At 43.2% G+C, this 23,444-nt stretch overlaps 1 protein-coding gene across 2 annotated transcripts; it reads left to right on the top strand.

Annotated features, from left to right (window-relative positions):
* The first annotated feature begins 9,278 nt into the window (after positions 1–9,278).
* On the top strand, positions 9,279–15,464 carry cx43 (connexin 43). Of its 2 annotated transcripts, none has more exons than XM_034528098.1 (2): positions 9,279–9,514; positions 12,110–15,464. In XM_034528098.1, exon 2 carries the CDS (start codon positions 12,126–12,128, stop codon positions 13,290–13,292), a length of 1,167 nt encoding a protein of 388 aa, XP_034383989.1. In that variant the 5' UTR covers positions 9,279–9,514; positions 12,110–12,125; the 3' UTR covers positions 13,293–15,464. The 2 variants fall into 2 exon arrangements, with proteins under 2 accessions (XP_034383989.1, XP_034383990.1); XM_034528099.1 differs by lacking the exon at positions 9,279–9,514 and adding an exon at positions 10,655–11,001 and having other exon boundaries at positions 12,110–15,377.
* Positions 15,465–23,444: the final 7,980 nt, after the last annotated feature.

Raw genomic sequence — 23,444 nt, 5'->3', positions numbered from 1 at the left:
GAGGCTGAGCAGTGTGATACCACGATAGTTCGAGCACACTCTCTGGTCCCCCTTCTTGAAGATGGGAACCACCACCCCGGTCTGCCAGTCCATGGGCACTGTTCCCGACCCCCACTGAAAAGGTGTGTCAACCAAGACAGCCCAACAATGTCCAGAGCTCTCAGCATCTCAGGGCGGGTCTCATCCACCCCTGGCGCCTTGCCACCAAGGAGCTTTGTGACTACCTTAGCGACCTCTGCCAGGGATATGGGTGAAACCACCCCAAAGTCTTCCGGCGCTGCCCCCTCTCCGGGGGACATGTTGGCCGGGTTTAGGAGTTCCTCAAAGTGCTCTTTCCACCGCCCGACGATGTCCCCAGTCTGGGTCAGCAGTTCCCCCCCCTGCTGAGAACAGCCTGGGGTAGACCCTGCTTTCCCTTCCTGAGCCGTCGGATGGTTTGCCAGAACTTCCTTGAGGCCAACCGAAAGTCCTTCTCCATGGCTTCCCCGAACTCCTCCCATGCCCGAGTTTTAGCCTCCACGACCATCGCAACTGCAGCCCTTCTGGCCCGCCGGTACCCGTCAGCTGCTTCAGGAGACCCTGGGCCAGCCAGGCCCGAAAGGCCTCCTTCTTCAGTTTGACGGCTTCCCTCACCACCGGGTTCTCGGGTTGCCGCCACGACAGGCACCGATTACCTTCCGGCCACAGCCCTGAGCAGCCGCGTCCACAGTAGAGGCTTTGAACAAGGTCCACTCGGATTCCATGTCCCCAGCCTCCCTCGGGATTTGTGAGAAGTTCTTCCGGAGGTGGGAGTTGAAGACCTCCCGGATAGGATCCTCTGCCAGACGTTCCCAGTTCACCCTCACTACACGTTTGGGCTTGCCAGGTCTTTCTAGCCGACTCCCCCACCATCTGATCCAACTCACCACCAGGTGGTAATCAGTTGACAGCTCTGCTCCTCTCTTCACCCGAGTGTCCAAGACAGTTTTTTCGGGCTGAGCCGGACCGGGCCCAATGGGCAAAAGCCCGGCCACCAGACGCTCGCCGACGAGCTCCCCTCCTGGGTCTGGCTCCGGGAGGGTGCCCCGGTTTCCCTTGTCTGGGCAAGGTAGCTTCAGACCGTGGGCTGCTATTCATCAGGGTTTATTGAACCGCTCTTAGTCTGGGCTCTCCCCCGAGACCTGTTTGCCTTGGGAGACCCTACCAGGGGCTGATGCCCCGGACAACATAGCTCCCAGGATCACTGAGCCACTCAAACTCCTCCACCACGTTAAGGTGGCGATTCATAGGAGGATAATAATAATAATGTATTCTATTTGTAAGGCACTCTTCATTCAAGAATCTCAGAGTGCCACAGAGCCAGTACATAGTTAAAACTAACAATAATTAAAAAAAAAGGAATAGTTGGCAAGTCATAAAACTCAACCCAAAGTCAACGTGTCTGTGTTGCCCTCAGGTCAGGGAGACTGTTCCATAAGCGGGGCGCTGCTGAGCAAAAGGCCCAGTCGCCCATGGTGCGGAGCTTAGTGTTGGGGACCCGGAGGAGTGAGCTGTTGATAGATCTGAGGGTGCGGGTGGAGGTTTGGAGAGTAATGAGTTCTTGTAGGTAGGGAGGTGCATGTCCATTTATGCATTTATGGGTGAGGAGTAGGACTTTGTAGTCAATCCGGGTTGAGTCAGTGAGCCAGTGGAGTGAGTGGAGAACGGGTGTTATGTGCTCATATTTCCGGACTCTCATCAGGATCCTGGCAGCGCTGTTTTGAATTTATTGCAGTTTTTGGATGTTTTTGCCAGTGATCCCAGTGAAGAGTGAATTACAGTAGTCCAGTCTAGAGGAGATGAATGCGTGGACAAGCTTCTCTGAATCTGACAGGGTTAAAGTGGGGCGGAGTCTGGAGATGTTTTTGAGATGATAAAAGGAGGTTTTGCACAGGTGTTTTATATGGTCATTAAAGGTCAGGTGAGGATCAAATCTAACTCCCAGATTAGTGACTATGGAGGACAGGGGTATGACCTGACCATCGAAGGTGAGGTGAGTTATGGAGGATGACTGAACCTGGTGTGGAGTGCCAACAAGGAGGGCTTCAGTTTTGCTACTGTTTAACTGGAGAAAGTTGTTGCTCATCCATGTCTTTATCTCACCAAGACAGGCGGTGAGACATGACATGGCTGCAGAGGGGCTTGGGGCAGTTTTTATGTAAAGCTGTGTGTCGTCAGCATAACAGTGGAAGGACATCATATGTCTGCTGATGACACGACCGAGGGGGAGCATGTAAATAATGAAGAGGATGGGGCCGAGGACCGACCCTTGCGGAACACCACAGGGAGCAGTCTGGACTTGCATCTTCCCAGTGAGACATATTCAGTTCTGCCAGAAAGGTAGGACTGAAAGCACTTGAGTGCAGAGTCTGATAGTCTGATAGTCCGACAGCGGTGTAGAGGCGCTCAAGAGGGAGAGTGTGATCCACTGTGTCAAACGCAGCAGTCAGGTCCAGGAGGATGAGGAGTGAGGGTGATCCAGCATCGGCTGTCATCCGCAGGTCATTCGTAACCCTGAGCAAAGTCGTTTCAGTGCTGTGGGCTGAACGAAAACTTGACTGAAACTTTTCAAACAAGTTATTATGTTTGAGGTGGTTCTGAAGTTGAGAGGCGACTACCTTCTCTAACACCTTGAACAGGAAGACAAGGTTGGAGATAGGCCTGTAATTGGCTAGAACCTCTGGGTCCAGGGTGGGTTTCTTGAGAAGGGGACAGATGACAGCAACCTTGAGAGTAGGTGGGACATAGCCAGATTGAAGGGAAAGGTTAACAACCTTGGTGATGAGATGACTGAGAGTGGGGATATGTGACTTGAGCAGAGCAGTGGGAACGGGGTCCAGGGTACAGGTACAGGATTTCATTTTTTTTAGGATTTCCTCAACATGGCTCTCCTGAACCTCAGCGAGATGTAGAGTAGACAGCACACTTGTAGATAAGGTGTTGGTGTCAGAGGGAAGCAGACATGGAGAGCTGGACATCAGTGAGCGAATGTTGTTGACCTTTGATCTGAAAAAGTCAATGAAGCTGTTGCATTGCTCCTCTGTAGCCTCAGTTGAAGAGGATGGTTGTGGCTTCAGGAGATGGCTTATGGTTCAAAAAAGCTGTTTGGAGTTGCCAGGGTTTTTATTGATTAACCCGGAATAGAACTGTGAGCGAGCATCTTTAAGGGAGTTGGAGTAGGCCCTTTGATGCTCACGGTAGGCCAGTTTATGGACAGTGAGCCCAAAGTGTCTGCAGCGTTGTTCCAGGGCACGCCCAGCTGTTTTTATTTTCCTCAGCTCAGGGAGCGGAGCGTGAGAAATTGAACTCACGTGACTTGACAGGGGCATGGAGATCAAAAACACTTCTCAGGGATGTATTGTAGAGTTCCACTAATTCATCCATTGATTCAAAGGCTGGGCAGGTGATGAGCTGGAGATCCATGGTCATAGTGGCTGAGTCAATGCTTTTCCAGTTCCGGAAAGACATTTGACGCTTAGGTCTAATAGTAGGCAGCATAAAAGTTAAGGCCACTTTGTGGTCGGACACACCGAGATCATAGACCTATAGGTTACTGATGGAAGCAGAGTCAGTGATAACCACATCCAGAGTGTGCCCCTTGGTGTGAGTAGGAACCTCAACTGCAGCCCAAGGCACTCAAGCACACTCAGGAAATCTGCTGTAAACTGACAGGACCAATGTAAATTGACTAGCTAGCTGTTAGCTAACTAATGTTAATGTACTTTAGCTAACGTCAATAGCTTGTAGCTTAACCTTCCCGGCTTCCTCGGCTTGTAGAAAGGTTTAACGTTACGGACCGACTTTAAGTATATATTTTTTAACTTAAACTTATCAGTGCGGTGATATTATAGGGAACAAAAACTAAAGTTAAACATCGTTTGCTACTCTCTGGCGCCAAATGGGTTAATGTTACCGCAGCCATTGTTAAAGTTACTCCCTTCGTGTCGAAGGTAAACAGTCCTGCGTCGCTCTGCTCAACTCTTTTCGGTGCGAGTATCTTGTCACTTTGTGGTAGCTTTTCCTCGGTTATACACTAATGAGCCAGCGTTAGGTTAAACATGTAAAGGTGGCTCTGAAAGCACGGAGGAAATGAAAAATGTAAGCCGCAGCTGCTGTGTAGACGACAGAGGAGGACAAGCATGGTTGATATATGACCACAGTCCAAGATTAACTAACTAAGGTAGCTTACCCACAGTATTTTGTCTGGTAATAATTCAGAATTGACACTAATCATCAAAATATATATTTTTTATTTATTTATTTTTTATTCCAAGACATTGTACAGGGGGCTATACTTCACCTATTTTGATTGATTTAAGAAACCTTTATGCCTTTTATTGGTCATTTCCATAGTAATAATGAGGCTTTATTTAAATATAAAATGAGTTTTTTGGGATCTGATTTGAGTCGTTAGCTTAACCCAAATTACTAAGGTTTATTGAACAATTACTTATTTTTCTTAAAACAAATTTACAATTCGTGAATATTTTTTTGCAGTTTTTTTCTATCTGATGTTGGTGTGACGTGGAACAGGGCCTAACTCCTTGGGGACCTCATATTGTTTTGGTAAGTACATTTAACAAACAAACTTTTCACAGGTATGCTGACCCCAGCAGTACTGCTCAGGATCAATATTCTGTAACGGTGCGGTATTGTGTGGTACCAATCTTTGTATTCTGTCGTTTTGTTTTTTGATAGAAGATGCATGCTGACTTCCAACGCATTACAACCATCCCACTGGAATCTACCTTCATGGCACAGTTGGAGAGCCATTTTGCCCAACTGACATCTATCTTCTAGACGAAGGGTGGTGTTGCTGGCCAGAAACTAGCTAAATATCTAAAGATCTTGCAAGAGGTAAATATGTATACCAATCGTCATACTGTTGAGCTACTTTATGAAATGTGCCTGTCTACTACCATTAGAGCTCCATTTGCCTCACTACAGCCTGGATTATTTTCAAGGTGCACATTTACTCAAGGAAATCTGATGCCATGGCATACAGGTTAGACAAGTAGGAAAGGGAAAGAGCAGCACCTGCCTTGAGCAAGGCCAGCAGATCAGACTGTGGTTGTATACTTCTCTAACTGTCTTTAGTTAAAGATGGCAGTGTTCATTTACACACAGTTCCTCCTGTGTGCATTTCCTTGACGTGACACTGACCCCCAAGTCGTTCCATGGGCGCTTTTCATCTTAAATGCAGAGGTCAAATCTCATGTATATTTGTGATGATTAAAACATTAAGTTAATTGTACATTTAGGTTATTACATCATATAAATATTGTCCAATTTATTTAAATTGTTTTACTCATTTATGTATTTCAAATTATTTAATAATTGTATTGTGTCTTTTACGCAGCATAAAGGCTCTTTGCATCCACCTGGGTGAGGATGAGGGACAGCTCGGATGAGGATGAGGGACAGCTCGTTCGAGAGTATATGGTAAGTCATTTGAATTGATTTGCCAGTCACATGTTATGTGTTAAGATCATAATGCCACCCACATCAATTTTCAGAAGTTCATATTATAATTGACTTTTGAGTTGAGAATATTCATATGAAAATGAACAACTGGCTGCACAGTATTTTGAACAGGTACCCTTTTCTAAACATTCCCTGACATCCAATACTTGATCAGAAACAGTATGGCTTTGACAAGCTTTGTGGTCTGGAAATGAAATCCAGAACTGTAAAACATGCTTGTTATGGAATGATGATAATCCATGAAAAGGCTAAATCTCTTTACATTTTTTTATCTGTTTTATTCAAATGAACCAAACTGTTTAGAAGAAGAAGATACCCTAACTAACCAATATTAGTCCATCTCTTAATCTTATCTGACCTATGCACTCAGAACGAAGCTCAGTCATTCCTATGTAAATCTTTAATAACACCTCACAGATAAATAGTTTTATTAAAAACTATACATTTTTAGGGATTATTATGCAATGTAAAGTATACAAATTTCATGCATAAGTGTTTTTTTCTCTCTCCTATTTTCTTTAAACATACAGGATATTGAAGGAGATGACATCCTGAGAGACCTGCAAAAGCGGAGTATGCGCATATGTCATCAACAAGGAGGGTGGAGAAATGCGACGGAATTTTCGGTGAAGGACTAATCATCCTCGACAACTGGATCTGTGGCCAGAGAAACGAATTTGCCTCAGAGGGCTTTACAATCTGTACACATACGACATTTATTGATGTGACAGTCTCAGTTATATATTAGTTTACATCCAGTTGTGGAAAAGAATGTGGAAATATCTTATAATAATATGTAATTTCTTGCTATGTTTGTTTCATATAACAATGTGTGGAAGGTTAGTTTCCCCATTGCTCCACAGATCTGTTCTGATGTCTTCATTGTCACTATTTATAGTGGAGGAGTAGAGGCTGAATTGGTATGTGAATTACATGCTTCATGTAGGAATTGGTATGTTTTTTTTATTTGCTATGAATGGCAAAAGAAGTTTTTATGCTACACTGTGTTTAAGTGGATGGTACATTGTGTTTCAATAAGATTTGTATTAACATGCTGTTTGCTTTATTTGAATAAAAGAGTATACTAAGAATGGCTCATAGTATTTAATTTAATGAAACTCAATTTTATTATGTACAAATGTAAACAATAAATTGATTTGCATGTAAAAAAAATAATTTGTTACAGATACCTAATCCATTTGAGTCAACTGAACATGGGTTTAGTTGGAATTACTTCATAAATAGTTAACTACTACTGAAAATAGTTGACCAGAAATTATAAATAAAATTGGGCTGAAATTAGTTGAAAATAATTAGTACAATTTACTTAAATATGTCTGGATTTAGATACAATTGATGTGTGCAAACTTACCTAAATAAAATTGAGTAAATTCAAAACAACATTTTTTTCAGTGCAGCAGGAACCTGTTACAATGACAAATAATGAAAAGTCTCAGTACATAATATTGGAGGGAATTGTATAAAAGTCATAGTATGTGAAATGAAAGTAATGGGACAGAACCGGGGTATGTAGATAACATTCAGCGAGGTCCAGTCAGAGGATGTCCTCATGCAAAGGCCTGGAACATTTAATAATGCCTGATGATTTAGTCCCATTTGAAGTAGGCTAGCAGCTGTAATAACCTCTGTATGTAATAAACAACGCCTCACAGCTATTTTGTATAGCCCAATATCACAAATTACAAATTAGCCTCAGAGGGCTTTACAATCTGTACACAGGACCTCACAGGACCTCACAGGACCTCACATCGGATCAGAAAAAACTCCCCCAAAAAACTGCATAGTGGGAGCAGGTGCACCTGCGCCACAAATTAGTCACGTGAACAGACTGTAACTGTCTGTTCACGTGAAAGACGAGTTTAGAGCTCCACGTTTAATTCACCTTAGCTGCGAGGGTGCACGACTAGCGTCATGTGATCCGCTCATCAGGGTGAGGCTACCTTTGACAAAATGCCCGGATGTTCAAAGTGCCTCTATTTGAATCCAGTCCACAAAGAGCTATTAATGCATAGAAATAGGTTTTATGTTAATACAAAGTTTTATTAAGTTTCCAATAATTGCTAATTGACCAGACTTACATTAAATGAATGATCACGTTATGGAATCTATTATACTGTTTCCTACATTACATTTTTTTAAATGTCGCTGTTTTAATCTGGAGATGACAAAACACAGGGGCCGGCAACAAAAGATACACAAGATACAGTTTTAAGATTAAAAAAAAATTAAAAAAACGAGAGACATAATCTGACACAGTGTGGTGATTTAAAGGTTAAATCAGATTTTAATTCATAGACATCTATTTTGATCAGAGGCCTTATTTCCGCTGCTTCCAACGAATGCTGCACGTTTAAAGCACCCGTACGCACCATGCAGCTTCACTGCATTATTCCCACCATTAGGTGGTGCTGTGCACTGGCCAAGTGCTTCATGGAAAGTTACACAATACAGAAGAATACTTCACCATCGAAAGGTTTAGGTTTCACTTGATCATTATCATAATCATAATTAATTCAATTCAATTCAATTCAATTCAATTCAGTTTATTTTGTATAGCCCAATATCACAAATTACAAATTTGCCTCAGAGGGCTTTACAATCTGTACACATCCGACATCCCTGTCCCAGGACCTCACATCGGATCAGGAAAAACTCCCCCAGAATAACCTTTCACAGGGGAAAAAGGGAAGAAACCTTCAGGATAGCAAAGCAAATGAGCACTAGAAGACAGGAGAAGAAGAACAACAACACTTAAACACGGCTCAATAAAAACAATAATACTAAAAATACGAGTGTTCTAAAATATTACATAATAATAATGCAATAACTAAAACCACTGGAGGGGTGAGGCTTCATAAAAAAGCTTTAAGGCAAATGCAAACACAAGACAGTGTTCAAGCACACATGTACAGCTCTCTCCTCTCTCTTTTCACAGATATTGATTGAACTCTCTTAGAAGAACTTCTTAGTGTCGGTGGTCCCCTTTAAAAGCACTTCATAATTACATTTTGTGTATTCTTTGGCAAGAAACGACACTTTCTCCTCCATGCAGACCTTAAGACTTATTTTATGAAAGAAAAAGATTCTCAGACTCATAAACTGGTTGACTGACTTAATCAGAGCAACATAATTAAATGCATATCTGCCAATTTATAACAATCACCCATGGACAAAGTATCTATTTTCCTAAGCTAACTAATCAATATCCCAATGTTTGGTACAAATGCACACAAGTATTTTAAGTACACCTTTAAGTATCAGTTTAATGTACTTAAAGGGGCAACTCACCCCAAAATCAAAAATACATATCTCTCTAGATTGATAAACAGCACAAGAGGTAAGGGAGACAAAATAAATAGTCAATTTTTGTTTTGTTTTGGGGGTGAACTGTCGCTTTAAGTATAAAGAAAAGCAGTCCCTTTGCAGAGTGTTATTAGTGTTTTATTATGTATTAAGATAAGATAAGATAAGATAAAATAAGATAATCCTTTATTAGTCCCTCAGTGGGGAAATTACAGGATTATTATTATTCAGCTGCATCTTAATGTTTGTTGCCTGTTGAGGTGGATCTCATCATCATCATCATCTTCATATCTTCTAAGATGATGGTAAAGTTTTGAATCTGCACAACAATATGATTAACTTTGGATGTCAAGAAGCATGTTTGTTTGTACATTAAATCTATACTTGAGTGCAGTAGGCTCACAACACACTACATAGCCATAGTTAAAACTCCTCACCTTGTCTGTCTCTCTCTCTCTCTCTCTCTCTCTCTCTCTCTAGCGGACAGCGGCTCGGGTCTTGACGTAGAGAGATCAGGTGACCGTAACTTCTCTGACGGGACCGTTATAAAGGAAGTTTGACAAGTTGGACTCAGTCTCTCATCCCCCACCCGACCCCACCCCGGTCCCAACACTTGGATTTCAACTGTGTCATAAGTGGCGGACGGGCCCCGGACCACTGGTGTTCTTCTTCTCCGTGACTTTCCCAGGTAAGTTTCAACATTTTTTTTACATTTGTGGAATAACTTTTCTCCCCCCCCCCATCCCCCCTACCACCACCTCGTCATGCAGGCTGCTCCCGTTAGAAAACAGTCGTGGACGCTCCGGTGCGCTCCAAACTTATCGCGGCGCGTTTTTATTTTTTATTTGTTTTAAATTTGACTCCCCGACCCACAAAACCCCTCAGCTCGAGGCGAGTAAAGTGGAGTCGTTTGATTTATTGGAACATTCGAGTTTCCTTTATTAAATGAGGCGCACTGAAATCCGTAGCGTTTCTTCTTTTTTTCTTTTTTTTTGCCTGTCCAAAAGTTGCACTTATCCTTTATGTGGCGCACTGAGCTGTCCTGTTGAAGTTTAACTAAATAAAAGCTCTGTTTTGTATTTTAAGATTATCCCCATAAGCCCTTGATTAAGAAAACAATAAGAAGAAAAGTGTCCCCATAACACCAGGAAACTTCAAAATCAAAGTGCTAAAAAATGGTTGCATTGAAAAACACTGTAAGGAGTTCAGGAAAGTTAGAGACGTCTGCTTTGAAAGTCATTATGTTCATTGTCTATTGTTTTCTGTGCTGTCCTGGTCATTGTTCACCATACAAACTCACTCATGTAGAAAGTGGCGGGATGTCCCCTGTCTAATAACAACAATGACAACAAAAGACCCCCCCCCCATTCAATATTCCATACAGAAAGACCATGCGCTCTGTCTATACAGTGTGAGATGGTTTTAGGGTTTCCTACGACCTCCCGGCTCACTGTCGGTGTCCTCGGTTACTTTCATGACATTGGAGTGCACGAAGGTGAGAGTGAGAACTGGAGTTTACAATTTGTGGTTTATCATTAGTGTTATAATAGTAACTAATAGCACTGGCAAGGCACTGGGCTGCTAACGACTTAAAGCCCCCCCCCTCAGAATGTCCCAAAAGATCTGTAAAGCCCGTCGTCGATTATTTTCTATTGTTGGCAAATGTTTTGACCGAGGAGGGCGCTATAGTTCACGTGGACGAGCTCCCCGAGACGTGCCACAGAGCAAACTAGCCAGTGTTTTGCATCCTCAAACTTTTGGCTCAATCTGAATCTTGGCTAGGCAAAAGCGGAATTTAGTTGTTTCAGCGGGACGCCCCTTTAAAGCTGTGTACCGACCCCGCACCGACTCGTGTCCACACAGCGGTTTGGGAGCACACCGTCAACAGGGGAGCTGCGGATGTCCTGCTTCTTTGTACTGGGCTGAGGAAATGTTCCTTCTTCTCACACTGCAGGCCTAAACCCCCCAGCTCTTTATTCTGGAACGCTCGGCGAACACGACAGCAGTCAGCAGATCTTCTACCGCTCTCTGAAGCAGAAGAGCTGCTTTTGGGTCTTTATTTATTCCTCACTTTTATTCTCTCCTCCTCACCTTCAAGAACAGCAAGAAGACTCTGCTTTTGAAAGATTGGCCAGCTGAAGCAGATCTTTTTGTTGCAGCACAAGAAGAACAGGAGTAAGGAGGCAAATGCAAGTTGTTAACATGTATAAACTTTGACACTTTTTATTCAACTCAACCAAAATGGACAAAAAGCCAAGCAGATGATCTCACGTGGCGTGTAGTTTGGAGCTGCACGGTCCTGACATATGACTGAAATATGTCACTTTTTTTTTAAAGCTCACCAGGTTCACAACTGTGCTTGAGAGAGAGAGAGAGAGAAGTCTGTTTTTCACCCAAAGAGATGTTTTAAATCATTTTAAGATGTTCGGTGTTGAAAAAGTCATTTGAATTCTCGCTCATTATTGGGCCTCCTTGTCCCTGTTTTTACCGGTCGTTCGTCAGTAGAGAGGTTCCTTACATTTGTTTTTTTGAATCGTCGCTGGGTCCAAGACTTGATCATCTTGCTAATGCAAACAATTTAAGGGTTTCTCAAACTTGCCCTCTCAATTGAATCCAAAGCACCTCTTGTTTTGGATGAATACAAGTTGTTGTTGTTGTTGTTGTAGATTCGTTCGATGAGTCCAATTCCATTTAATGTTTTCACGTCTTCGCTTGGCTCTTAATAAGGGCAGCGTTACATAAACCCTCTCTGGAATATGTTTTCTGCCCCGGCTCCCGGTAATTGGATTAGCTTGTGTGTTGCGTCACCAAACTCTCGTTTTGTCTCCTTCAATAACGCCGCTGTTTAATCACAAAAGGCCTCCGAAATGCCAGAATCCTGAGGATGCTGATCTCCTATGATATTCATGTTTACAATTTATTATAAACGTACTAGTAATGCCTTATAATCTGCTTATAGCACTGTGTAATTATAGTAATACTCACTCCTGAATATTCATAATGCTTTATAATAATAATCAAAACACATAAGGCATTTTATAATTTCAGTGAAAAATAATGACAATTATTGAGAAACTTGACGTTATGTCATTATAAAATGCTAAAGCATAATGGGTATTTATGAGTTCTGATAGCTATAAATAAACAGTGCTATAAGCATATTATAACACATTGTAAGTATGTGTATAATACATTATAGACATGGTGTCATAGAAAGGGTTATCGTGAATATAATTTAATAGTTCAGTTGCCAGTTCAACATTGTTCCTCTTTCTTCCACCAGCTAACGCTCCCTGAGAATGGGTGACTGGAGTGCTCTGGGTCGTCTGCTGGACAAGGTCCAGGCCTACTCCACTGCCGGGGGCAAGGTCTGGCTGTCGGTCCTCTTCATCTTCAGGATCCTGGTCCTGGGGACCGCGGTGGAATCGGCCTGGGGAGACGAGCAGTCGGCGTTCAAATGCAACACCCAGCAGCCCGGTTGCGAGAACGTGTGCTACGACAAGTCCTTCCCCATCTCCCATGTCCGCTTCTGGGTCCTCCAGATCATCTTCGTGTCGACGCCTACGCTGCTCTACCTGGCTCACGTCTTCTACCTGAACCGGAAGGAGCAGAAGTTCAACAGGAAGGAGGAACTGCTCAGGGCCGTGCAAAACGACGGCGGTGATGTCGACATCCCGCTGAAGAAGATCGAGATGAAGAAGCTAAAGTATGGCATTGAGGAGCACGGCAAAGTGAAGATGAAAGGGGCCCTGCTCAGAACCTATATCGTCAGCATTTTCTTCAAGTCCATGTTCGAGGTGGGTTTCCTGGTCATCCAGTGGTACATCTACGGGTTCAGCCTCTCCGCGGTCTACACCTGCGAGAGGGATCCGTGCCCACACAGGGTGGACTGCTTCCTGTCGCGTCCCACGGAGAAGACCGTGTTCATCATCTTCATGCTGGTGGTCTCCCTGGTATCCCTGATGCTCAACGTCATCGAGCTGTTCTACGTGTTCTTCAAGAGGATCAAAGATCGCGTGAAGGGCAAACAGCCGCCCATTGTCTACACAAGTGGGAACACATTGAGCCCCACCCCGAAAGATCTGTCCACCACCAAGTACGCCTACTATAACGGCTGCTCCTCCCCCACGGCGCCACTCTCGCCCATGTCCCCCCCGGGCTACAAGCTGGCCACTGGGGAGCGGGGCACCGGCTCGTGTCGCAATTACAACAAGCAGGCCACCGAGCAGAACTGGGCCAACTACTCCACGGAGCAGCACCGGCTCGGCCAGAATGGCGGAGGAAGCACTATTTCAAACTCCCACGCACAGGCCTTTGACTTCCCGGACGACACCCAGGAGCATAAGAAACTGCCCTCGACGGCGGGACATGAGATGCAGCCGCTGGCGCTGATGGACGCCCGGCCCTGTAGCCGGGCCAGCAGCCGGATGAGCAGCCGACCAAGGCCAGACGACCTGGACGTGTAAGCCCCGGTTCCCCCCACCCCACCTCGCCTCCTCCATGCTCTGCCCTGAATGACGGGATGTGCGGCTTCAGCCGGAGAGTCAGAAAGCACTCCATCACAAATGTTCAGACAGGAGGCGGGGCTAACCTCAATCATTGTCTTCAGTTTAGAGACTCTTAGTCACTCGAGGAGAAATTAAAACCTTTTAACACTGTCAAAAAGGTACAAGTTGCAAATATGTTTTCTTTGTTTTGTTTTCAATTACTTTTACCGTAACCTTTTAGGGGGAGCAGGCCCAGCTTTGAGAGAACAGAACAGCCACAGGGGGGTGGCGTGAGAGTCCAACTGAGGGCCGCGATCGCTCTGGTTACATTTAAAGGAAAAAGTCTTCCTCTTGTTTTCATAGTTTCTGCTATTCTTCCTATTGGTGACAGCATCTTTTTATTAACCACTGTCAGAGCTGATTTCTGAAAGGTGTGGGGACAGCTTCATAACAGGGTGCCTTGTTAGTTATGTTTTTGTTTTGTTTTTTGTTAAACATGTGACCAGATTACCCTTACTTCGGTCGAGCTTTGTCAATTAAACGAAAAGAAAAGGAAAGTCCAGTAGCTGCAACATACAAATCTCTTTGAAAATTGAAGACTCACGTGAAAGTTTTCTGACTAAAACTATTTAGTTTGTCCCCTTTGTGCTTAAAAAAATAACAACACTGTTGGTATGAGATAGGATGTAAACTCTGGGAGAGGAAAAGGCCTCAACATAGGTCACATTAACGAATGATCGCTTGATAAAGCTTGCTAATGTTTGCGGTGAAAGATGGCTTCATGGCGTAAGCGGTTCGCTTACGCCATGAAGCTCATTTCACGTTCCGAATGAATGTTTTCAAACACACCTTCTGTTTTACCCCTCTCTCCGGAACTGTCGTGTCCCAGTTCATTTCAGTCGCGACAAAGACGGGAGTTATTGTTCAGACAAAGAATATGTAAAGTGCTCCCCACTTGGGAGAATACTTAATATCTGTTGTAGTGAATATTTATTGCTTGGCATCCGTAGGACACCTACCACTAAGAGGAACATTTGACTACTATCCAGTATCTCTCACTCACAGATAACATCTTCCATTAACTCCCCACAAACTGTATATTTATTGACAGTAAAACATTTTATTTTTTCCTCTTTAGTAACTTGGTCAGTCAGTGTGGACTGTTATTTCCTGATAAACTTTGAATTTATGTGGTGTCATGTTTTCTTTTTGTGGTTTTAATTTGTCTTGGGGGGGGGGGGGGGGTTGTGTGTGTTTGAGAGAGTGGCGGGGCTGAGGGGTTCAGGCTGCTGTGACCCAGCATACACTGATCTGCTTTCACGTGGCTCTCATAAAGAAAGGCTTTATTACTGTTATATCTTTTTTTCATCTTTTGCAGGCTGTAGAGAAAGACAGTAGAATGATTTATCTGCATTTTACATATTTGAGTGAATGATCTTTATTTTTCAGACTCAATGTAACCATTGCTGCTTGAGAAATAGATATTTAGTACTGTAAATCAAGCTAACTGTGTCACAATAAAAACAATGTGAGTTTTTAGAAGACTGCTTATAGATCTGGACTAATATTTAGTCAATTATGTTCAAATGTATGCCAATGTAGCTCTACAACTACCAAACACTAGGATAAATCTCAATTTGGGCCTTTCTTTTTCTGTAATTTAAAAGAAAATTGTCATTTGTGCATCATTTTGTCGGTACTTACATGTGTCATGGATCTTTCAGCTACAATGGCATTTGCACTGAGATCTTGCTGATAGAGATGTAATATGATGCACACAGTTAGTGGGAAGAGTTTTCTGATGATACACTTGTTACTAATTTATTTTATAACACAGAAATCACTACAGTGCATAATATCGGACATCTGACCACTGGTGTCATCGACTGTTTCTGTGAGAGATGTCTTCCATTGACAGGAACAGGAGAAATCAGTCATTTGTTGCCATAATTCAATGCTAATCCGCAGGGATCCACTGTTGTACAGTGTAAGTGCATGATAGCAAAACAAAAACCCATTAATTGTATCTGTGAAAAGCTATTTTAACCAATAAATATTTTTTCTGTCTTAATTGCTGATTGATTGGTTTCATTGCAGAACATTGTAATTGGGGTTTGAATGACAATGGTTTAAAACAATGTTTTGTCTTTTTTTATGTTTCATTTTTCTTGACATTTCTTTGACCTATATGGTTTAAAACAAACTTACTTACTTGCTTACCTTTTTAGCCAACTGTAAGGCTTCAGATACACAGTGTTCATGTCTCTTTTAATTGTATTCAACCTTTAGTCTCATTGAGATTTGAAATCCAAGAAGGCAGCATAAAAGTTTCACCAAAAATAGCAGAATAAATAAAACTAATGAGTAAAACATTAAAAACAACATAACAAATTAACATTAAATAGACGAATAAGAGCATAACTACAGCCACTGCTGTATCATGTGATTGAATAAATGCAACCCACAATTGTCTAACATCTGTCTCGACACCAATGGCCTGCAAAGCGTTGTAAGCCGCACTTCATTCAAGCGATGTACTCAGCAGTGTGCTGGTATGTGTTAGCAATGTACTCAGCAGTGTGCTGGTAGGTGTTAGCGATGTACTCAGAAGTGTGCTGGTATGTGTTAGCGATGTACTCAGCAGTGTTCTGGTATGGTTTTGGACGATATGCTTGGCTAACAAATAAGCGAGAAACCTGTGACCTGCACACATAAACAGGGAAACTCTACAAACCCCTCAGGGTTGAATCATTCAATATTGGTTAATTGCTATTCTCATATTTGCCCAATGTATTCCTTCTCTTCAAATACGCTTGTTTTTGATTTCTGATTCAATAGGTTAGTTTTTCAAGTTCTGAAAATGCTGTTTCAGCACCATATTCTAGGCTGACTGCTACGCTGTTGATCTGCCACACACAATTACAGGCTTTCCATGGGAAAGAAAGACTCCAACCTCCAATAAAGATATTTGAAAACTTGTTGGTCCGTCTCAATAATGCATTTTCATCAAACTTGAAACAAGTCTGAAGTTGGATTACTGACATCAGCATTACACTGTTCACCCTAACTGCCACATGTTGCTAGTTTGCTTCTGTTTTTACAATCAATCAAACCTTGTGCAAAACGTATTTACCATTTCAATATGGACAATACAATACTTCAGTGATTTGTGACCCTGCAGAGCTATAGCTCTCCTGCCAATGCAACTAAACTGGCATTCGCACATGAAATTTTCACTTTATGATGATAGGTTTTAAGAGGTAACTTTTGTAACATTTCTGGAGGCTTGCATCATGTGAAACTCTGTCCAGCTAATGTTGGCAAAGCCTCCTGAACACCACAGGAACAAAGTCACGATCCCAATAAAGGAGAGTGATAGGGCTCAGAAGGTATTCAGTCCTTAATTATACTAAAGCTTTAATAAAGTCTGACACATTTCATAATATAAGAGGACACTGCTCCGTATCGCTTCTTAAAGTTTCCTATGTAATCTTTCCACAGCACTGAATCAAACCACATGTGTGCAGAGAGCCGAGCTGCAGCTTGAAGACCACATGTGGCTCAGAGTTAGAGAGGAGAACTTCCATTAATTACTTATTAATATGATTACAGTAAGCTGAAAATGTACAAATCAGCATTATTCTCTATTTCTTAGAGAGCAAAAAGTTCCATTTCATGAATTCAATCCGCTGTAATGTGGAAAGTGCAGAGTGGTGGATCTGTTTGGGTTGGTTCATTGCCAATATTCAAATATGTAAAAAAAATACAACATATCAGACGTTGTTGGGAATAGAACATTAAAGTTCTGGACTTATTTCCATAATTTCTTGCCAAAGGGATGTTAAAAACAAAAAGTGTTTAAAACTGGCTATGCCCAAAGCCGAACAGCACCTCTCAAGCTTGTTAATGAACACATTCAATCTGTTTTGTTTAATTGTCATCACTGTGAGGTTGCCTGGAACCCCCTTGAAAACCACATGGTAATTCGGTGGTCAAAGCTGCATAGACTGGTTTCATATCCAGCTCTAAGCTTGTAATTGCATGATATCTTGTATAGATATCTTGCATAGTTTCTCAATTAAAATGCTAGAAATTGAAGATGCTCACAGATATTGCACGGACCAACACATTCCCACCCCAATGCAGGGACACAAACAGTGGCCTCCTGAAAGAAAGTCCTGTGTTTGGAGTTAGTGGAAAGCCCGGTGTGAGGCATACAACCACTAAAGGGTGCCTAATGAAAAATATTGATCTCATCCAATCAAGAGCACAGTAAGTTTCCTGTCGGAAAGGAATCCACAATATGTCAAAGAAAGCTACTAGTCAGATGTGTGTAAGATTATCGGGGGACAGTTCTGGAGAGGCTCCATTCTCTGAGATCGGAGAAAAAGGTCACAGCCTTGTTGACCTGAGCAGCCAGTGAGTGGTTGGCATGAGCACAATTATCTTCACATTCCCGAATGGCAACGTTTCTGTGAAAATGGGGAAACATGCGAGTGCGCTCACGCCACTGATCCGAGAATTCAACTCACCGGTGCTCTCGAGATTTTGCTGCCAATTGAGACAGACATGATTCTCAAAGCCTTTCGCTGTATGATGTAAAAAAGGAGTATGGAAGGAGCTCATTGAAAAGTTACGGGACTATTTGAAGTCCCCACCAGGAGCTGTCCCGATCAGAGTTTCACATGGGGTTTGGAGAAGTCCAGATTTCCCTAAAATCAACTTGCAAAATGCTGTAACTGAGTAAGAGTGGTCACATCTCCACTTCAAGAATAACATCTGACACCGAGAGTAAATCCTCAGTCCAAAGCGCGGCATCACTGTTGTGCAACAAAGCCTTGCATGGTAAAATGTGTCTTCCTTGTGTATCTTGTTTGTCCACTGACTCCTGGTTGATGACCTTTGACCCCTCTCCAATTGATGCCGCAAGGGGTTTTGGTCCAGTGCTCACAGACCAACCCTGCCCTCTGAAAGTTGCGATTATATTCTTCTAGACTGTTCTCCCAGCTATGTTGTGATGGAAAACCTAACCGCTGCATAGATCATGTTCGCCGCCACCGCCATTTTTTTCAAGGACAAACTTGCTCAGAACATACTCAAAACCCAAGTTGTGGAAAAGAAAAGAGAAAAAAAAGTATTTAAATAAGTCAGAGGAGTGAGGCTGTAAATGTTTCCAAGCGTAATGTTATTTTACTAGGGCTTAGAGACGTTGTGCATGCATGTTATGGTGGCTGGGCTTATTTTTAGTGTGCAAATGAACATTGAGGGTGGCAGTCGTTGCACTGCAGCTGGTTTGTTGCACTCAGACATCCAAAGTCATAGACTGACTTATAATTGCATACCACAGGGCTGGTGTGGAACTATGGTTCACTTGGCAACAAAACAAATAAATGCATGAATAGTGTGTGTATTTGTGAGAGTGCGCTCTAAAAACGGCCCTTCAACCATTTCTTTCAGCTGTGACGTCATGCTCAAAACAAGAACCAGCTGGCTGCACGGAAATGCGTTTGATGTCACACAACAAGCTGAGAGAGATTTTGGGTGCGGTATTTATTATAAAAGGGGGGAAAAAAGTAGTCAATATTTAGTTTTATGGAGAACCGACCTTATTGCTCCGTGCTTCCTTTTCTCCTTCACTACAACAGAAGCAACAAAGACCTGCTATGCATCCAAGGCCACACATGCAGCATGTTAGAGGTTGGAAGCCTGCAAATCATCCCAGTGTTGTGAGACAGCTGCTTTTAGATGAAATACAATACAATGAGAGCTCTACATGATTTGACACTTAAAGGCACTCTTTTGGGTTTGAAACAACCGTGGAGCTCACCCAACTGTATCATTTGTGCCATTAAGCCCCAACAAATATGTTGACTGCATAACCATTTTAAAGCTTAGGAGGAAAATGCAAGGAGTTGTGTCATGTACAGTACAGGCATTGGCCTCAGTGAGCCAAACTCAGTGAAAATGAATGGGGGGGGGCTGCAATTATTGAAAGCACTATCTTATTCTTATATATTGACCCGGTATGCTATACCAGGACTTATTGCCTGCTTTACCCTAAGTTTTAAATTCTAGCACATAGTCTTTTGGGAAATAACTACACACCTTTTGGTATGGAAAAGTAGTTCAGTCTTATCAGGGTTAATTTTCAGGTGGTGTGCGGACATCCACTGAGAGATGTCAGTCAGACAGGCAGAGATTTGTGCCGCTACCTGTGTTTCAGATTGGGGAAATGAGAGGATCAGTTGGGTGTCATCACCGTAGCTATGGTAGGAGAAGCCATGCGAGCGAATTACAGAGCCAAGAGTGTTGATGTACAGAGAGAAGAGGAGAGGACCCAGGACTGAGCCCTGAGGGACCCCAGTAGTGAGAGGACAAGAAGAGGGAGAGCACAGTGCCTGATATACCCAGGTCCTGGAGGGAGGAAATAAGGATCTGGTGGTTCACTGTGTCAAAGGCAGCAGAAAGGTCTAGAAGGATAAGGACAGAGAAGGGAGGAGACTTGGTTAAAGATTGCTCGCTCTAGAGTTTTGTAAAGTAAGGGAAACAGCCAGTTGAGAGGGAGGTGTTAATAAGATGGGTGAGAAAGGGAAGAAGGTTGGGAGTAATAGACTGGAGAATGTGAGATGGGATGGGATCAAGGGGGCAGGTGGTCGGGCGTGCTGAGGTTACCAAGGTAAGAACTTGATTGGGAGACAGAGGGGTAAAAGAGGAAAGCGAAGGGGAAGAAGAAGTTAATGGAGGTGTAGTTATAGAAGATGGATTAGTAAATGAGGAGCGTATGCCATCTATCTTTTTTGTAAAGTAGTCAACAAAGTGGCTTGGTAGAGGTGGAGGGGGACATGGGGGGGGGGGGGGGGGGGGGGGGGGGGGGGGGGGGGGGGGGGGGGGGGGTTAAGGAGGTTGGAAAAAAATAGAGAAGAGTTTTTTGGGGTTAGAAAAAGAGCATTCGATTCTGGATTGGTAGAACAAGCTTTTGGCTGCAGAGAGAGGCAGAGAAGGAGGAGAGAAGGGAGTGATAGGCGAGCAGGCCGTCAGCGTGTTTGAATTTTCGCCATTTCCTTTCCGATGCTCGCATAGTGGCATACTCGTAAGAGGACAGTGAGAATCAAGAGAGGAAGACAGAGTAGAGAGGAGTGTGTCAGTGGCAGAGTTAGGATGCATGAGTGATGCATGAGTGAGAAGGAGAGAGGAGGGTGAGAGGGTGCGGATGTTGCGACAGAAAGGTGCAGAGTCTGTTGTTGTGGGAGGGTTGTCAGTTGCAAAGAGTGGGAGAGAGTAAGAGATAAATAAGTGGTCAGAGACATAAGGTGGAGTACAGTGAGGTTAGATGTAGACAGTTTCTGGTGAAAATATAGTCAAGGTGGTTGCCAGCTTTGTGAGTAGGAGGGGAAGGACTGAGCGAGAGAGCAAAGGAGGACAGTAAGAGTAACAGGTCAGATGACTTCTCTGTCTGGATGTTAAAGTCCCCCAGAAGGATGAGCGGGGGGCTGTTTTCTGGGAAGTTTGATAGGAGGACGTCTAATTCTTCCAAGAAGTCTCCCGAGGAACCGGGTGGACGGTAGAGAACAACAATGATTAGTTGAACCGGATGAGTAACCGTCACAGCATGAAACTCAAAAGACAGTGGGGTAAACTGGGGTCAGTAGTAATGACTTCATGAACTTCTTCAATGAAAAGATTTTAACTATTAGAGGCAAGATTGATGATCTCTTGCCCTCAACTACTGCCGATCTGTCATCAAGAGGAGTGGCCTTGGAAACGGCCGTATACCCTGGTGTATATTTGGATAGCTTTTCTCCCATTAACCTAGACCAATTGTCTTACACGGTTTCTACTTCTAAACCATCTACCTGTCTCTTAGACCCCATCCCAACAAGGCTGCTTAAAGAGGTGTTGCCTTTAATTGGCACCTCTCTGCTGGATATCGTTAATGTGTCTTTGCTAACAGGGCATGTACCACATTCCTTCAAAGTAGCTGTAATTAAACCTCTCCTGAAAAAGCCCACTCTTAATCCAGAGGTGTTGGCTAACTACAGACCAATCTCTAACCTTCCCTTCCTCTCTAAGATCCTTGAGAAAGTAGTCGCAAATCAGTTGTGCGACTTCCTACATCAGAATAGTTTAAAACACCACAGCACAGAGACAGCATTGGTGAAAATTACAAATGACCTCCTAATTGCATCAGATAAAGGACTCATCTCCGTACTGGTATTATTAGACCTTAGTGCTGCGTTCGACACCATTGATCATGACATCCTATTACAGAGACTGGATCAGTCGATTGGCATTTCAGGTACCGCACTAAGTTGGTTTAAATCCTATTATTAGATCGATCTCAATTTGTATTTGTAAACGATGAAGCCTCAATGACCACCAACGTTAATCACGGAGTTCCACAAGGTTCTGTGCTTGGACCAATTTTATTTACCTTATATATGCTTCCTTTGGGCAATATTATCAGGAAACACTGCACAAACTTTCATTGCTATGCAGACGATACTCAATTATATCTATTGATCAAACCAGAGGAGACCAACCAGCTCGCTAAAATTCAAGAATGTCTTAAAGACATAAAAACATGGATGACCTGCAACTTCCTGATGTTAAACTCAGACAAAACTGAAGTTATTTTACTGGGCCCTGAACACCTCAGAGATCAATTATCTGGTGATGTGGTTTCTGTAGATGGCATTTCCCTGGCATCCAACACCCCTGTAAAGAATCTCGGCGTTATCTTTGACCGAGACTTGTCCTTTAACTCCCACGTTAAGCAAATTTCAAGGATTGCATTTTTTCATCTACGTAACATTTCAAAAATCAGGCACATCTTGTCTCAAAAAGATGCAGAAAAGCTGGTTCACGCGTTTGTTACTTCCAGACTAGATTACTGCAACTCCTTATTATCAGGCTGCTCTAATAAGTCTCTTAAATCCCTCCAGTTGATCCAGAATGCTGCAGCTCGTGTACTCACAAAAACTAAGAAAAGAGATCACATTACTCCTGTATTAGCTGCTATGCACTGGCTCCCTGTACAATCAAGAATCACATTTAAAATTCTTCTCCTCACCTACAAAGCCTTGATTGGTGATGCACCATCATATCTTAAGGAGCTTGTAGTACCATATTGCCCCACTAGAGAGCTGCGCTCACTAAATGCGGGGCTACTTGTGGTTCCTAGAGTCCTAAAAAGTAGGATGGGAGCAAGAGCCTTCAGTTATCAAGCTCGTCTTTTATGGAACCAGCTTCCACTTTCAGTCCGGGAGGCAGACACAGTCACCTCATTCAAGAATAGACTTAAGACTTTCCTGTTTGATAGTGCTTATAGTTAGGGCTGAATCAGGTTTGCCCTGGTCGAGCCCCTTGATATGCTGCTATAGGCTTATAGGCTGCTGGGGGATGTTTTAGGATACACTGAGCACCTATCTCATCTTCTTGGCCCTGCTGATGCGCCTCCTCTCTACCTCCTTCTGTTTCATGGATTGGAGTTCCATTCATACATTGTCATATTCATGTAATGTGTTTATGTATCTTTGTAAATGCTGTTCATTCTGTACACATGACATCTATTGCTTCTGTCCATCCGGGGAGAGAGATCCTCCTCTGTTGCTCTCCTGAAGGTTTCTTCCCTTTTTTCCCTGTCAAAGGTTATTTTTGGGGAGTTTTTCCTGATTCGATGTGAGGTCCTGGGACAGGGATGTCGTATGTGTACAGATTGTAAAGCCCTCTGAGGCAAATTTGTAATTTGTGATATTGGGCTATACAAAATAAACTGAATTGAATTGAATTAAACAATGGAAGCGGGTAGAGAGAAAAACTCCATTTGGGGGAGATGAGTAGACCTGTACCACCACCCCGGCCAGTGGGTCTGTGTGTGTGGCTGAATGAGAAGGCAGAGGAGAGAGCAGCAGGGGTAGATGTGTTGTCTGGTGTGATTCAAGTCTCAGTGAGAGCCAGGAAGTCCTGCGATTGCTTTATAGCGAAGCCAGAGATGAAGTCTGACTTGAGGTTAGCTGACTGGCAGTTCTAGAGGCCCCCTGTGACGAGGTGCTAGGTCTGTGTGGAGCAGGTGGGATAAATAAGAGAGGAGGGATTTTGATGCATATGTGAACGAGTCCGAGGTCTATAGTA

The sequence above is a fragment of the Cyclopterus lumpus genome, chromosome 24 (genome assembly GCF_009769545.1).
Source record: "Cyclopterus lumpus isolate fCycLum1 chromosome 24, fCycLum1.pri, whole genome shotgun sequence".
Classification (NCBI taxonomy): Eukaryota; Metazoa; Chordata; class Actinopteri; order Perciformes; family Cyclopteridae; genus Cyclopterus; species Cyclopterus lumpus.
Note: the sequence above shows the minus strand (reverse complement) of the source record. Positions and strands in the feature narration are given on the sequence as shown.

Excerpts from the sequence above, each read along its gene's own strand:
- cx43 (XM_034528098.1), top strand. The coding sequence starts at position 12,126 with ATGGGTGACTGGAGTGCTCTGGGTCGTCTGCTGGACAAGGTCCAGGCC.